Source organism: Gobio gobio, assembly GCF_949357685.1.
Source record: "Gobio gobio genome assembly, chromosome: 4".
Taxonomy (NCBI): Eukaryota; Metazoa; Chordata; class Actinopteri; order Cypriniformes; family Gobionidae; genus Gobio; species Gobio gobio.
This window is the reverse complement of record NC_137100.1, coordinates 5901402-5917004: the sequence shown is the minus strand read 5'-3', so window position 1 is coordinate 5917004 and position 15603 is coordinate 5901402. Positions and strand designations below refer to the sequence as shown.

General features: G+C 37.4%; 1 protein-coding gene across 3 annotated transcripts in view; it reads left to right on the top strand.

Moving 5' to 3' along the window:
- Positions 1-15288, top strand: part of ganaba (glucosidase II alpha subunit a) — a 32817-nt gene extending 17529 nt beyond the window's left edge. For 2 of the 3 annotated variants that reach the window (XM_079815467.1, XM_079815468.1), the window contains 18 exons: positions 4-85; positions 200-296; positions 2163-2343; positions 2541-2694; positions 3329-3564; positions 4594-4720; positions 4793-4872; positions 5011-5151; positions 6847-6943; positions 7029-7130; positions 9968-10211; positions 11109-11173; positions 11257-11333; positions 11416-11490; positions 12010-12123; positions 12222-12334; positions 12981-13081; positions 14772-15288. In XM_079815467.1, coding sequence (XP_079671593.1) covers positions 4-85; positions 200-296; positions 2163-2343; positions 2541-2694; positions 3329-3564; positions 4594-4720; positions 4793-4872; positions 5011-5151; positions 6847-6943; positions 7029-7130; positions 9968-10211; positions 11109-11173; positions 11257-11333; positions 11416-11490; positions 12010-12123; positions 12222-12334; positions 12981-13081; positions 14772-14881 — 2196 coding nt within the window. In that variant the 3' untranslated portion in view covers positions 14882-15288. The remainder of the gene's footprint in view (positions 1-3; positions 86-199; positions 297-2162; positions 2344-2540; positions 2695-3328; positions 3565-4593; positions 4721-4792; positions 4873-5010; positions 5152-6846; positions 6944-7028; positions 7131-9967; positions 10212-11108; positions 11174-11256; positions 11334-11415; positions 11491-12009; positions 12124-12221; positions 12335-12980; positions 13082-14771) is intronic. The other variant, XR_013816395.1, reaches the window with a different exon arrangement.
- Positions 15289-15603: the final 315 nt, after the last annotated feature.

Genomic DNA, 15603 nt, shown 5'->3' with positions numbered 1-15603 from the left:
TAGGATGGGCAGATCAAAGAAGAGGAGGATAAACCGGGCATGTGGGAGGAAACATTTAAATCTCATAGTGATTCAAAGCCCAATGGTACATTGAAATCTAGATAATATTTCCCATTTTATTCTATAACATGATCAGTACAATATCGGTAAGATAAACTCAATCAAGTTTGTTTGTTTAAACTTTTTTTTTTTAATTCAGGTCCATCATCTATTAGTTTAGATTTTTCTCTGCCTGGTGTGGAGCACGTCTATGGCATTCCGGAACACGCAGACACGCTCAAACTGAAGAACACAGAGTGAGTTCTCATATGCTGGACACACAAGCAGCTTAACCACATTTTAATGTGAATTCAAACATAGGTGATTTATTACTGGTTTTGTGCATAGTCATGCTGTTCACCAGCCAAATCTAGCTGTTCAGGCTGACTGATAAAACAAGTTAAGCTGGTTAGGGTTGACAAAACCAGACAAATCCAACCTGGTAGTTTAATTCACTTCTAATGAGGGAGTCGGTACAATTTAGCCTGGTCCTACCAGACATTTCATTGGTACAGAGAGTCTGGCCACTCTCCAATAACAAGCGTTTACTTCCTTGAAGGCGCGAACTCTGCTGAAGTTTAAAACTATTGGATCTGCCCAGAGCCACTCTAGATCTGCCATAACCAATCGCTAACGTTTGGTCGTGACTAGGCATGTGCCGGTATAAAATTTTCAAGTTGCGATTAATTGCTAAAGCTTTTATCACCGTAATATATTATTATCACGATATTGAAATTCGTTGCAAAAAAAGTGGTCATACTTTTTTTTTAAATAACTTTCTTTAATAACTTTAACTTTCTTATAACAAAACGTACCAAACATTTAAAAACAATAAAGTAATACACAAAAATGTATAAAGTAAACAAATATTTAAAACCAATTAAAGTGCAAAAGAATTATAAAGAGCCTGGACCCATTAACATTAACAAAGAGCGAATTGCTACATTTTTTTTTTAAGTTATTCTTCGAAAACGTTAGTAAAAAAAAAAACAACTGTTAGTATTAGCTCAGGTCCATTAAATAATACAGTTACAACTTTTGATTTTAATAATGTTATTAAATGCTGAAATTTACATTTAACTAAGATTAATTCATGCTTTATAAGTATTTTTCATTGTCAGTTTGTTAATGAATGAACTAATGTTAAATAATAGAGCCTTATTTTAAAGTGTGTGACTGAACAACAAAGAATCAACGTCATTGTTCTCAGCGTCCCTCTGTTCGCTGATTGGACCGGTTCAAATTTGACTGGAGAAAACCAGAGAATATACCGCAATCCCAGACGGAGAACTGAAGGAAAATGAGAATTGAGCGGAAGTATGTAGGAGGGCGGAGCCAGGCTAGGCACAATTCACTTCTCTGCTGAAAACAATGGGATCGTTTTGAAAAATATCAAACTTTGCGACCGTTAAAAAAGGATGCACTATATAGTATGAATATGGGTTGTATGAATGAAATTCAGACGTATTACATCCGCCATGTTGTTACCGCCACATGACCTTCCATTCATAAATCTATTCCCATGGCCTTATGGGATAGTAAAGTGTCCATCTAATGCACACTTCAGAATCTCACCAGAAGTAGTAGGTCATCCGAGGACTTTTCGTCCACTCTTTTTCATAAACTATGCATTTGGACATACTACCTTTTTGGCATACTGTTTTTCGCATGCTATATAGTAGGGAAGTATTGAAAGTTTGAGTAGGCAGCTGAAAGACAATATTTGACTATATTAATGCAAATGAATCAACTGAATTTTCAATAATTTATATGGATTCTCAAAGAGCTTAAAAGCTGTACATAACACACACATTTTCTGCCAATCTCATGTTAATCTTGAGTACCTATAGAGTAGTGTTGCATCCTTCATATCAAGAAAGGTCTTTAGTTTTATCATATTTATAAAAGACAGATACAATGTACAGATTCTTTGCAAAAATAGCCAAACTCGCGAAGGCGTGCAGTGGGCGGAGCTAAAGAGTCACGAGCGCACGCATACACACAATACATCATTCACTATACATTATTTGTCAACTGCTTATCATGTATTTGTTTTTAGCACTAAACCAGTAACAATAGTGTTTCTCTGGCCCATTGTTGTGCTCTTTCTTTTTTTTTCTTAGTGGGTCAGATCCGTATCGGCTGTACAACTTGGATGTTTTTCAGTATGAGCTACACAACCCAATGGCCCTTTACGGGGCAGTTCCTGTCCTCATATCTCACAGTACTGACCGCACCATGGGCATCTTCTGGCTCAATGCAGCAGAGACATGGGTGGACATCAGCTCCAACACTGCGGGAAAGGTGAGCGTGAGCAAACTGCTATTTGCTGCTTTGGTTTTGATAAGATGTCTAATGATTTTGGTTGACAAGGTTTAAATAAAGAACCTTTATTAGGGAAACGCAATAAATTGGAGAGCATTGCAGTATTCTCTGTATCGGTGCATTTCGTAGGTCAAATTTTTTAGCACAATTCCCTTAAATGTGTGTTCATTTTTCAGACAATGTTTGGAAAAATGCTGGACTTCGTACAAATATCTAGTGAAGCTCCTCAGACGGATGTACGCTGGATATCTGAGAGTGGTATTATTGATGTCTTTATCATGTTGGGACCAAAACCTACGGATGTCTTCACTCAGTACGCCTCACTCACAGGTATGCATTTCACTGCATAGAGTCAGCGGTAAACTTGAAAATAACATGATTTCTTTAAGGTATATTTCAACTTTTGAGTTTGTCGTCGTTTACTCGCCCTAATATTTTCAAAACAATGACATTTTGAAGAAATGTCCATATAATAAATTTGCCCACTGCCTTTAGCTCTCAAATCTCATTAATGATTTGTCTTATTCATTTAGGAGACTAAAAAAATAGGGATGAGCCAAAATGAAAATTCTGGATGCACTTGGCTGAAAACCGAAAATAAATAAATAATGTCATTGTTACAGTGTTATTATATATTTAAGTCTGGAGTAATATTAATTAACATGTACTTACTATAAGGTTTGGTTAAGGGTTAGATGCATGTAATTATGCATAATTTAATGTTATTACTATGGTAAGGACATGTAACATATGTAACAAGGACACTGTAAAATAAAGTGTTACCAACTTTTTATCTAAACACTATATTGCCAAAAGTTTTGGGATACCTGACTTTACATGCACATGCACTTTAATGATATAATTTCACTGGAACTAAGGGGCCAAGCCCAACTCCTGAAATGTATAAAGCATTTTGAAAGTGTTTAATGAATCCTCCTCCTAAACGTAACGTTCTCTTCCTTAGGCACTCAGTCATTTCCTCCTCTCTCAGCGCTGGCATACCATCAGTGCCGCTGGAACTACAATGATCAGGAGGATGTAAAGGCTGTTGATCAGGGCTTTGATGAGCACGACATCCCGTATGACTTCATTTGGCTGGACATTGAGCATGCGGATGGAAAGCGCTACTTCACCTGGGACCCCAGCAAGTTCTCCCAACCTAAAGAAATGCTGCAGGGCCTGATGGACAAAAGACGCAAGGTATGGCATAAATTATGCCCTGCCTGATATAGATAAAATAAAAATGTGTATACTGTGTATATACATTCTGTGTGTATGTACACACACATCGGTCAAGAGTTTGGAGTAATGATGATTTTTTATTTATTATTTTTTTGAAAGAAATATCTTATGCATTTGAAATTGAAATGTACTTATATATATATATATATATATATATATATATATATATGTTAGTTATTTTAGTCTATAAAGTTTTAAATATGAATATTTTTCTTACACAATGGTAAGGACAATGCACTCTTCAGAAGGCCTTTATTAACCCCCCGGAGCCGTGTGAAGCAGTTATATGATAGATAGATGCATTTTTATGGATTTTAAAAAACGAAACAACCATTCACTGCCATTGTAAAGCTTGAAAGAGCCAGGACTTTTTTTTTTATATAACTCGTCTGAAAGAAGACTGTCATATATCTAGGATGACTTGAGGGTGAGTAAATCACGGGCTAATTTTCATTTTTGGGTGAACTATTCCTTTACGCACACAGATGAAAGCAGGTTTATTCGGTTGCTGTCACTTTAAGAGCTGCACGGATGCAATATATTGTTACATGTGCGTTTTCTTAGTGTTTATTCTAAATAAAATCTATCTAACCGCTTGGGTGAATACTCACCAAGACGGGCATTTTGACATAATTTTGTGTGTGTTTGGCCATATAAGCTGTGGAACTGATTTCGGGATTACGTGCTGTCCGAGAGCCGGCTTTCTGCACCCAATACCCAAAAACAGTCATTTATCTGGTCTACTATCTGCGGTGTCCTAAAACTTGGACATTTTGTAATATTTTGGAGTAATAAAATAATGCAGTTATCACAACCCGTTTGCGATATTTAGATATTTCAATTTACCCTAATATGCATCTAAATACACAGGTTATAGTGAGTATTCAATATATTACCCAGCTTAAACTAAAATAGCCGTTGTTGCCCTGTTGAAATCCTTTGATTTAAAGGCTTTGATGCCAACCATGTGACCTTTTGCCTCCTCAGCTGGTGGCCATCGTAGATCCTCACATTAGGGTGGACAGTGGCTACAAGATTCACAATGAGATCCGCTCGAGAAACTTTTACGTCAAGAACAAAGATGGAGGAGACTATGAAGGCTGGTGCTGGCCAGGTGTGTAGCTGCTTGTCCAGCTCTGTTAAAATCAGTGCTCTGTGCCGAAACTCACTGTTTTCTCTCCTGAAGGCAATTCTGGCTATCCCGACTTCACTAACCCTGAGATGAGAGCCTGGTGGGCCAGCATGTTTGCCTATGACCAGTATGAGGTAAGGGCTTTCCGAACAGCTGAAACCCTTGACTGTTTATTAGATTCTCTCTTACAATTAAAATGTTGAGCTTGATAACTTAAGGCAATTTTAGTGGAGACGATTTTAAGTTTGTTAAATCCCATTGCCTCTGTCCAGGGATCCATGGAGAATCAGTACATCTGGAATGACATGAACGAGCCGTCTGTGTTTAATGGGCCTGAGGTGACCATGCACAAAGATGCTGTTCATGGTGTCTGGGAGCACAGAGATGTTCACAACCTTTATGGACTCTATGTGGTGAGAGACCAGTTTTTCACATAAAAGCCCTGATAAACTCACTGTAAAGTTCTATTTTGTTCTTCACTTTGGGGTAAAAAGTTAGAAATACTTTTGCAGTGTACATGGTATACTGTTAGCGAACATCCTAATGCCTCCCACACTTATGGAAGAAAATGAATGCCAAATGTATTTGAAACAAAAACGCTTGTTGAGTTGTACTACTTGAAAAAAGTATGCATTGCATTAACTGGGCTTGCATTTGGTTGTACACATGGTTGTATTTTTAAGCTGTGAAATATTTCAATTCAAAACATTTCACACACATTTTCATAATGAAAAATTCAGTAATCCGTATTTACCTTTCAAATGTCACTTTCAAAATATTTGGGTTGTTTAAAAATACCAGATAGATTCTCTAAAAGTATAAAAGATTAAAGATTCACCCACCCAGGAAAAAGGTACAGATTTAAGGTCATGATTTGATAAGAATATCATAATAAAGACCTAGAAAATGTTTGGGGCACCTGACTCTACTTTTCTTTGTTTTTCTCACCCATTCTAGCAGTTAGCATCAAGTGTCATACATCATTTTAAACAGGAGAACATGACGTTTCCATCTAGCTCATTTGACGTCCCAATTTTACATTTATTTAGTCTGAGAATGGATTCGATTAATAGAATTGTAAGAAAAACGGCACAAATATTGTGTTTTTTTCCTGTGAGATCAAACAGAACTTCATGAAGTTTGGATTTTTTCCTTTAGAAAGTTAGACTTGGTTGTTTTAGACTTCCAGATGAAATTGTCTACATGTAACATTCCCTCAGCAAGTTATAGCCATTTATTATAATATTATTCTAGGCGTTTTTGAGAAAACAGGTGTATTTTATATACTGACAATGTAGATGTGTCCAAAGGCTCATGTAAAAAGTGCATTAGAATATGTTTTGCAAACTTGCTGAGGTTGGATATTTTGTCAAATGACATCTTGCCCTGCTATCAGTGTTAACTCTGACCTGGTGTTTCTTGGAGAGAAATCCCTCCCTCTAGTTTTCCCATCCAAAAAGCTGTCTCTCAGAAATATGTCACAATGCACAAGTCAAGTCAGCCATAACTTCTGTTACATGATGGTTTGCGCAGCAGGATACTATTAATGAATTGGCCAGGTCGTCATTGTAAACGAGAACTTGTTCTCAACTGACTTACCTGGTTAAATAAATAAATATTATAAATAATGAAATCTGAAATCTAAAACAAGCCTAAGATATTGACCAAATGACACAAAGTAATATTTAGTTGGACTTGACTCAGACCCCTTTTGGAATCAGACTTTACTTGGACTTGACTATAGGTGAACTTGAACCCAACGCTTTTAAAAAATGTATATAAAAATAATTGGTCTCCTAAGGAATCATATGAATAAAATGTTAAAAGGGAGACATTCCCTGTATTAAAAGACAACCTGTGACATTTATACTCAATATGAATCCATAGCGGTCAGATGGTACAAGTCAGAGCGCTCCGAACATTTCCATTTGTAATTACAAGATGTGAACCTTTTTACAAACCTTTTCTATGGCTTAAACACACACATATATAATACTGACAGGCGTGTGTGATGGAGTGAAGAAAAATGAAGAGCCAAAAAAGACAGAAGTGGTTGTTTTGAAAAGTGGTTCTTTCTTTCTCTCATAACAATAAATCTGTATTTCCAGCAAAAGGCGACGGCAGACGGCCTGATTCAGCGTTCAGGAGGAGTGGAGAGGCCTTTCGTTCTGACCCGAGCATTTTTTGCAGGATCCCAGCGTTACGGTGAGAGACGCCTTCACTTCAGACACAAGCCTCATGTTTTGTAACCGAGCGTTTGGTGATGACTTCCTCTCTGTCTGTGGCTCAGGTGCGGTGTGGACAGGAGATAACGCAGCTGAGTGGGGTCATCTGAAGATGTCCATCCCCATGTGCTTGAGTCTGGGCTTAGTGGGCATCTCTTTCTGTGGAGGTGAGCAGTTTCTCTAGTAATGAGAGGTGCTGACCGTTTGTATACACTTTGATACAAATGAGAAGTGACGTACAGTTCTTGATATGGGTGAACAAAACTGCACACATATTTAGATAATGGCCGTCAAAAGTTGACTTATCTCTTGTTAATTAATTCTTTCCCCACCATGCATGACGATGCTTCTCTGCCATTGGTGGAATTTTCTGCCATGTATGACGCAGTGTTAATTTCGTTGACGAATAATTTTCGTCAACAAAGTTTTTTCACTGACGAAAACGAGACGATAACTAAATAAAAACTAGTGTTGGATGACAAAAACTACGACAAATCAACTGTCATTTTAGTCAACAAATAAAAACGAGACAAAGATGTTTGGGAGGATCGATAAGAGAAGAGATCCAGCCAGAACTGATGTCCTGTGTAACAGATGCGCACATTTGATTTGAACGTGCTGATCTAACCGCTGTTCTTCAGGCTCACGCATCCCCAATCCAGCGCTCCAGAGCGGCTCAATCAATGAATAACACACATTTATGCCAGGCAATTGTTTATGAACTAATGCTGATGAATAATGACAATGTTTACTTTACTATGTTTTAGACGGTTGTAACGATGCATATTTTATCTCCCTCATCTGAACTTGAATGAGCTCCTGCAACTGCAATAGTAAGGTGCAGACATTTCAAAATAAGCGTCTCAGTGTATTTTAAAATTAAAAATCACGCATTGTATATTGTTTTTGGTTACACAATAAACTGTATTTCATTTAATTCCCATTTAATTCATAGTCAGGAGGAAAGACCAGTTTTTGACACGCATTCAATAAAGTATCAGGGTTTATAATAGTTCACTAAAACCATTAAAAAAAAAAACTTAATTACTTGAAATTAAATAAATGTACACTGAAATAAAATAAATAAACAAACTTATTTGAATCTTTAGCTTAACCTGATATGGCCTACTAACTAAAACAGAAATATAAAGTTATAAAAACTATAAAGATGTCTTTAAAAAACAAACAAAAAGTGAATTGAGCTCTGTTTCGTGTATTTTTAATGTCAAAAATGTCAATGTCAGTTCAAGTGACAGTCGGTTATGTAATGCTTAAATGCTTAATGTATTACAATTTAACTAAACTCATTAGATTTTAGGAGACTAAAACTAAAAACAATTCAGGTGACTAAAATATGACTAAAACTAAATAGCATTTTAGTCAAAAGACTATGACTAAAACTAATTAAAAATTTTCTGTCTAAATTAGCACTGGTATGATGACGCTTCTCTGCCATTGGCGGAATTTTCTGTCATGTATGACGACGCTTCTCTGCCATTGGTCAATCCATGTTTTCACTTTTATACGGTAGGGGGTGCAATTACGCATCATCTGAAAGAGTACTGAGTCTTTGGATCCAAAAACTAAGGATAGAGGCATTGCTTATGCACATGTAAGCTAATGTGATTATCAAATGTCAAACCCAGGAAATGGTATTGGACTGACGCTTTGGGGGTGTTGATGGAATCTCATGTATGTATTGATCACCGCTCTGAATCCGATCCAAAGTTTTTGACAAAAACGTGATTTTTCTCAGCTTTTTGCTCAAAATGTTGCTTTTTTATGAAACTTTCCCACATTCAAGCATGTTTTGAATTTTCAGATATTCATACAACAAAATATTCTGGGGGCCATGAGAATTTTTTTTTGAATTGCGGGTAAAAAAGTTAAAGTTTAATACTTAACAACATCTAAAAAGTTTCACTCAGCATACTATTTCTTACATTCATTTTTAAAGTTTACACTCAAATGCATTTGTATTAAATAAGAAAATAATGGTATAAGCATTTTTTTAAACAATGAATCCTTACTGAATCTGATATCTTAACTACTACCACCAGGATTTTTTTTATTTTAGTCTGATCTTGAAGTTTTCTCAAATGTGTGGCCTTTTTTGTTGTTTTTCAGTGAAAAACCCCCACCAATAATCATGTACCATTAAAGGGTTGGTTCACCCAAAAATTTAAATAATGTCATTTATTCCTCACCCTTATGTCGGTAAGACCTCCGTTCATCTTCGGAACACAAATTTGATATTTTTGTTGAAACCCGATGGCTCAGTGAGGCCTGCATAGCCAGCAATGACATTTCCTCTCTCAAGAACCATTAATGTACTAAAAACGTATTTAAATCAGTTCATGTGAGTACAGTGGTTCAATATTAAAATTATAAAGCGACAAGAATATTTCTGGTGTGCAAAAAAAATAAAAAAAATAACGACTTATATAGTGATGGCGATTTCAAAACACTGCTTCATGAAGCTTTGGAGCATATCAAATCAGCGGTTCGGAGCACCAAAGTCACGTGATTTCAGCAGTTTGTTGGTTTGACACGCAATCCAAATCATGATTCGACTCGCTGATTCGTAATGCTCCGAAGCTTCATCCTTTTGATCAGAAATGTTTATTGGGCAGAAAATGATCATATCAGAATGATTTCTGAAGGATCATGCGACACTGAAGACTGGAGTAATGATGCTGAAGGTTCAGCTTTGATCACAGGAATAAATTACATTTTACAATATTTTCAAATAGAACAGTTATTTTAAATGATATTTCACAATGTCACTGTTTTTATTGTATTCTAATCAAATAAATGCAGCCTTGGGGAGTAAAAGAGACCTTTCAAAAAACACATCTAATCTTTTTACTGGTAGTGTACATTACATTTGTAAAGCAGCACTTTAAGGTTATCGGCAGAACATCATTGCAAATCATTAAAGTAAGTGGGAAAAGTATTTTTATTTTTGTCTCACATGCTGTACCTTTGTCTTTCTCTTCCTCAGCCGACGTTGGTGGTTTCTTTAAACATCCCAGCACTGAGCTTTTGGTGCGATGGTATCAGGCAGGAGCTTACCAGCCGTTTTTCCGTGCACATGCTCACATAGACACGCCCCGCAGGGAACCCTGGCTGTTCGGCCCGGAGAACACCGCCCTCATCCGGGAGGCGGTGCGCCAGCGATATGCTCTTCTGCCCTACTGGTACCAGCTTTTCTACAACGCACACCACACCGGACAGCCTGTTATGAGGTGAGTCAGCCCAGTGACAATCAGGGTTGGAAATTAATTGGGGGTTTGGGGCAAAAATGCCCCCCAAATTTGATATAAGGTGGCAAAAAATTAATTATGCCCTGCATAATTAATCTCAACATATAACGTCTCTTGCAGTAATGCAAAAATGAATGAAAAGTGTTGATTGCAGCATTACATTTAGATCTGCTCAAGTTGCATCATACTACTTTTGACACATTTTTGCAGCATTGTGCTGTATCACACGTTTCTGTTGAGCTTATGAATAAAAATGGCCAATCAGGCGTTTAGATTAATCACCACTGAAAACTCAATGTGGTATTAGGTTTTGAAAAATGCATTTCGCAAACAATGTTAATTAAGGGTAGCCTACACAAGCCACCATTGGCAGGGCTCAATCTGAGGGGCGGGATAAACGGTTGTCTGTCAAATTCCCTCTGCACGCAATAGGAAAGCGCTACAACCAACCAGAGCAACGAAGAAGGTGAAGCGGATCTAGTTGATAGATTAAACTTTCGCCGTATCTGGTCGTCAAAACTCCGAACACATCTTCCGAATGACTTCAGTGCCGTTATTTGTTCTTTTCTCAAGGAAAAGCTGGAAAACTCCAAGTCTTCCAGAGTCGCAGCCAAAGCCGATTCGAAAGACCACTGTTTGCCAGCTTCTTTGTTTACACGCGGAACCACTGTAACTCTGCCGTCATTATATTAAGCCCGCCCACCGACTCTATACACGACCTGATTGGTCTGACCAGAGTTTGGTTTTTCCAGCTCGCAAGCAAACGGAGAGTTGCTAGACGACCCTGGCTGCAAATTACATTTGCTGCCGCTAGGGTACGTCTAGATTTCTAGGCTAAATTAAGGGGTCATATCATTGATATTCTCCTTCTTTTCATAGACCTTTATGGGTAGAGTATCCTGACAATGTCGCCACTTTCTCAATTGAGGATGAGTACTTGATTGGTGAGTTTTTAAACATGAATTATAATTATCCCAAATAAATATTGTGGCAGAGAAGGCTAACACAGGTTCATTTCTCTTCATAGGGAAGGATTTACTGGTGCACCCCGTTACCGATGAGGGCGCTAGTGGTGTTACTGCCTATCTGCCTGGGAAAGACGAGGTAACACATTTCTCAACAATCAATGGCACATCTGGAATGGATCTCTAAAGTCTTAAACACTTACTCTGGGTTGCTCTTGTAGGTCTGGTACGATGTTCACACTTTCCAGAAGCATGATGGGGATCAGAGCCTCTACATTCCTGTCACTATGAGCTCAGTAAGCCCTGTTATTTCATTTGTTTATAAAGATTGCATAAATTAGGGGCCATAACATAGTGTTCTTGGGTTGTGGTTTTGTATTACTCAAATTTGATTCAGATCAGGGTTGTTATAGTTTACTGAAACCATAAAAAACATTATTGTTGCTTTAAATAAAATAGACATTAACTCAAATAAAATATATTGAAAGCTTACGGTTTGGTCTGCCCGATCACTTTTAGGGGAGAATGCTGATCCTTGGAAATTCTAACAATTGCAATAGAGTTTCAGCGCTACGTGCTTGAACCCCTAAAAACTAATTCAAAATATTCATAACTATAATAGTATCTGAATGATTCAAAATACACACTGGTTCAGATGATTTTTAGACCTTTCCATGACCGGTCAATCAGTTTTCCTATACACTATAACATATCAGGTGGTTGTTTTCTATAATTGATTCCTGTTTTGGTCTTTATCAAACTAAACACTACCTTTCTATCTGTTGCATCTGCACTTCCTCTGTCTCGTTGTCCAGATCCCAGTTTTCCAGCGAGGAGGGTCGATTATCTGCAGGAAAGACCGTGTTAGGAGATCTTCCTCCTGTATGGAGAATGATCCATACAGTCTCTATGTTGCTCTCAGTTCTCAGGTGTGTATGTGAAGAAGCAGTGGAATCCAAGCAGAATGTGATGGTATACATGGATATTGCTTTCATCTGTGTACATTTACTGCTGTCTTCTGCTTCAGGGCTCTGCTGAAGGAGAGCTGTACATCGATGACTTCCATACCTTCAACTTTGAAAAGTCAAAGCAGTTTGCCCACAGACTTCTGTCTTACTCTGCCAACACGTTGTCCTCCAGGTTGGTCTTCCGTCCTTTTCTTTTAAAGGTTGTGACACCAAACCGACATCAGAGAACTAGCAGTGACGAAGCCGACTGTGTTGTTGGCTTGTATTGTGTGCGTCTGGGCCCAAAAAAGCTGAACTTGAACACACCACAAAGACTACAGCCAATGGAAAACTAGCATGTATGTTTTGATTCCGTGTGCGAAGAAATATCTGTCTATATCAGCTGGTATCAATAGTCTATATTCGTCGTTCAAAATGGGAAACCAAAACTAGGACTGCACATGTACAAACAGTAAAGCAAAGCAGCACTACCATTTTGAATCATGTTGATCTCTTTCTTCACTCCAATCGGCCATGTTTTTATGAAAATATTCTCGTATTGAAATGCCCATGTAAGATGACAGCCAATAAGAGTTCTCTCGATGGTGCCAACCATACCGGTCAAACACGCTTAATCGGTCAAAATATCCATCAGTGGGGTCTGACGGACAAAATATCCATCAGCAACGACTGCCCAACATTGGCTGACCGTCGGCTTGGTGTGTCACAGCCTTCGTAGCATTTCTTGGTGTTTAAAAACAAGTCTAAAGAGTGAAAAGTACAGTCACACATCACTGCCATGGCGTTTCTGACCTCTTGTCTTTTGCATGTTTTGTCAGAAATCTGTCCCCAGACTCCCAGTTTTCCACTGGCTCTTGGATAGAAAAGATTGTGATCGTTGGAGGCAGTGAGCCGTCCTCTGTTACTCTGAAAAATGCAGGTCAGTGGCACTGTTGCTAGTCAAATGTATATCGGAGTATTTAAAGGGCTGGGTCACCCAAAAATGAAAATGTTCCCATAATTTACTCACCCTCAAGTCATCCTAGGTGTACATGACATCCTTTCCTTCTTTCAGCCGAACACAATCGGAGTTATAAAACCCTCTGTGGTTCTTGGGGTCAAAAATGACCCGAAGCGTTTTTTGTTGTTGTTTTTTTTTTTAATCGTAGCTTCATCGGGATGGTCCGAAACTTGGTGACTTTATTGGTACTTGGTATATGAACATCCCAACAAATTGGGGACAGGATTTGAAAAGTCTAAGTGGTGGTAAAAAATAGTCACACTCAGGACCTTCGGGTCAAAATGACCCCCATAGGAAATGAATGGGAAATTGGCAAAAATATGAAAATACAGAGTTTTTTTGTGCATACAATCTACGAATCAGCCAGGATGCAGAAAAAAAGGACTGTGAAACAGTGAAGGGGTGAATCTCTAAAACATCAAGAGTGCAAAACAGACAAAAACACAATTAGCTTTTGAGATGGCACGCGTTCATTTGTGTGTGTGTGTGTGTGTGTGTGCGTGTTTTTTTTTTTTCTGTTTTGCACTCTTGATGTTTAGATTTCTGCATCATCATTTCATTTTTGACCTGAAGGTCCTGAGTGTGACCCATTAATGAAGAACCCCAGAGGGTTAAAAAATATCCGGGCTAATCCAAGCTTTATAATGGAAGTGAATGGTAATTTAGATTTTGAAACCCAGTGATTTATAATTATAAAGTTATAAATATGGATAATTTTCTTTAAAAAAAAACGCATGGCTTCACTTCACAAGGCAAGAGCTTCAAAAACTCAGTTACTATTATAAAGCTTGGAAGAGCCAGAGTATTGTTTTAATATAACTGATTGTGTTTGGCTGAAAGAATAAAGTTTATGGGATTATTTTCATTTTTGGGTGAACCCTTTTAATGTAAAATGTTGGTGCTTGTATGATAAATTGCTTGAGTTTTTCTGTAAGTTGCTAAGAAGTGTTTTTATTAATGTCAATATCCATCCATCCGTCCGTCCGTCCGTCCATCCATCCATCCTAATGTCATACATCCATCCGTCCGTCCGTCCGTCCGTCCATCCATCCATCCTAATGTCATACAATCTATCTTGTATGACTTTCTCAAAGGCTCAAATCAAACAATCTGACAAGTTACAGTTAAAATAATAGAAAAATAATAGTCTTATTTAAAAAAGGAGAAAATGCTGTCCATATCCTTTTGTTTTTAATGTCTAAGCAAACCTTGCAATCAATAAAATGAGATATTAAACAATGAATTTAAATGGCATACTTCACTTTGTAGAATTGAACTAACTTCACTACAACTACCTTGAACAAAAGATATTACTTTTTCACTCACAGCAATGATAATAGTTTGTGCTCTCGACTGTGCTTTGTGTCATGAATTATTGGCTGAATTATTTCTATAGTTGTACTTCTGTTGTTTATGCATTTACAAATGGACATATGTTTTTGGGTTTATGCTGCTCATGGTAATACAAATACATTTCAGTTAGAATTTAAGGACATTTTTTTTGTTCACTTTTGGTGCTGTTGTCCAAAGTAAATTTGGGTCCTGAAGTATAACCAGTATAACTGTTTTTGCACAACATATGGAATTATTATTTTTGTCTTTTTTTCAGATGGTACCGAGTCGACATTAGAGTTTGAGTATGACGCGACACATGCAGTTTTGACTCTACGTAAGCCAGCGGTCAACGCGGCGGCAGATTGGACTGTGCTTTTGCGGTAACACAAGGATGACCTGCAAATAACAGAAGGACGGCACTTAATGTCACATGACCAGACACGAGCAGTAAATATGAGACCAAATAGAGAATGGGATTATGCTGAGGGATCATGAGAAATCAAATGTTTTTAAGATGATATTTGTATGTGTAGAGATCTAAATGTAGTTTGTTTGAATGTGCAGGACCAGGTGTTTGATGACACTCTTAAACTTTGTGTGATTTCAGGCTGAACTTTTTCACTTAGACATGTGGCATTTAAATTAGCAATTTAATAACTGGTTGAATGAATAACATAGTGGAGGTTGATTATTGTTTGTACAATTTAGGATTTTCTTTTTTCATCTCAGGTTCATGAAGTATTTGGGCATCAAAAAATGCATTTTAACATCCAATAAAGGAGTTTGCACTAAGAAATTGTGTTTTCACTGAGCAAGTTCTTATATTTCTGCATTAGGGAAAATAATAGCTTAAACAAAATAATGAATAGTAACTCATATTTTTGAGATGCAAGAACAGCACTTCTTGCTCTTACAAATTGTTCAAGCCACAAGCCATCTGTACCTGATATTGTAGGATATTGTATCAGGCTTTGATCATCGTCAAGAACAAAAAGTCTATCTTTGGGAGGTGATATTCCCCAAATCACCTGTCCTACTCATATTTCACTCCAAAATCTGAAGAAATTAGTCATATTTTATTACACATTAATAAATATAGTTTATAA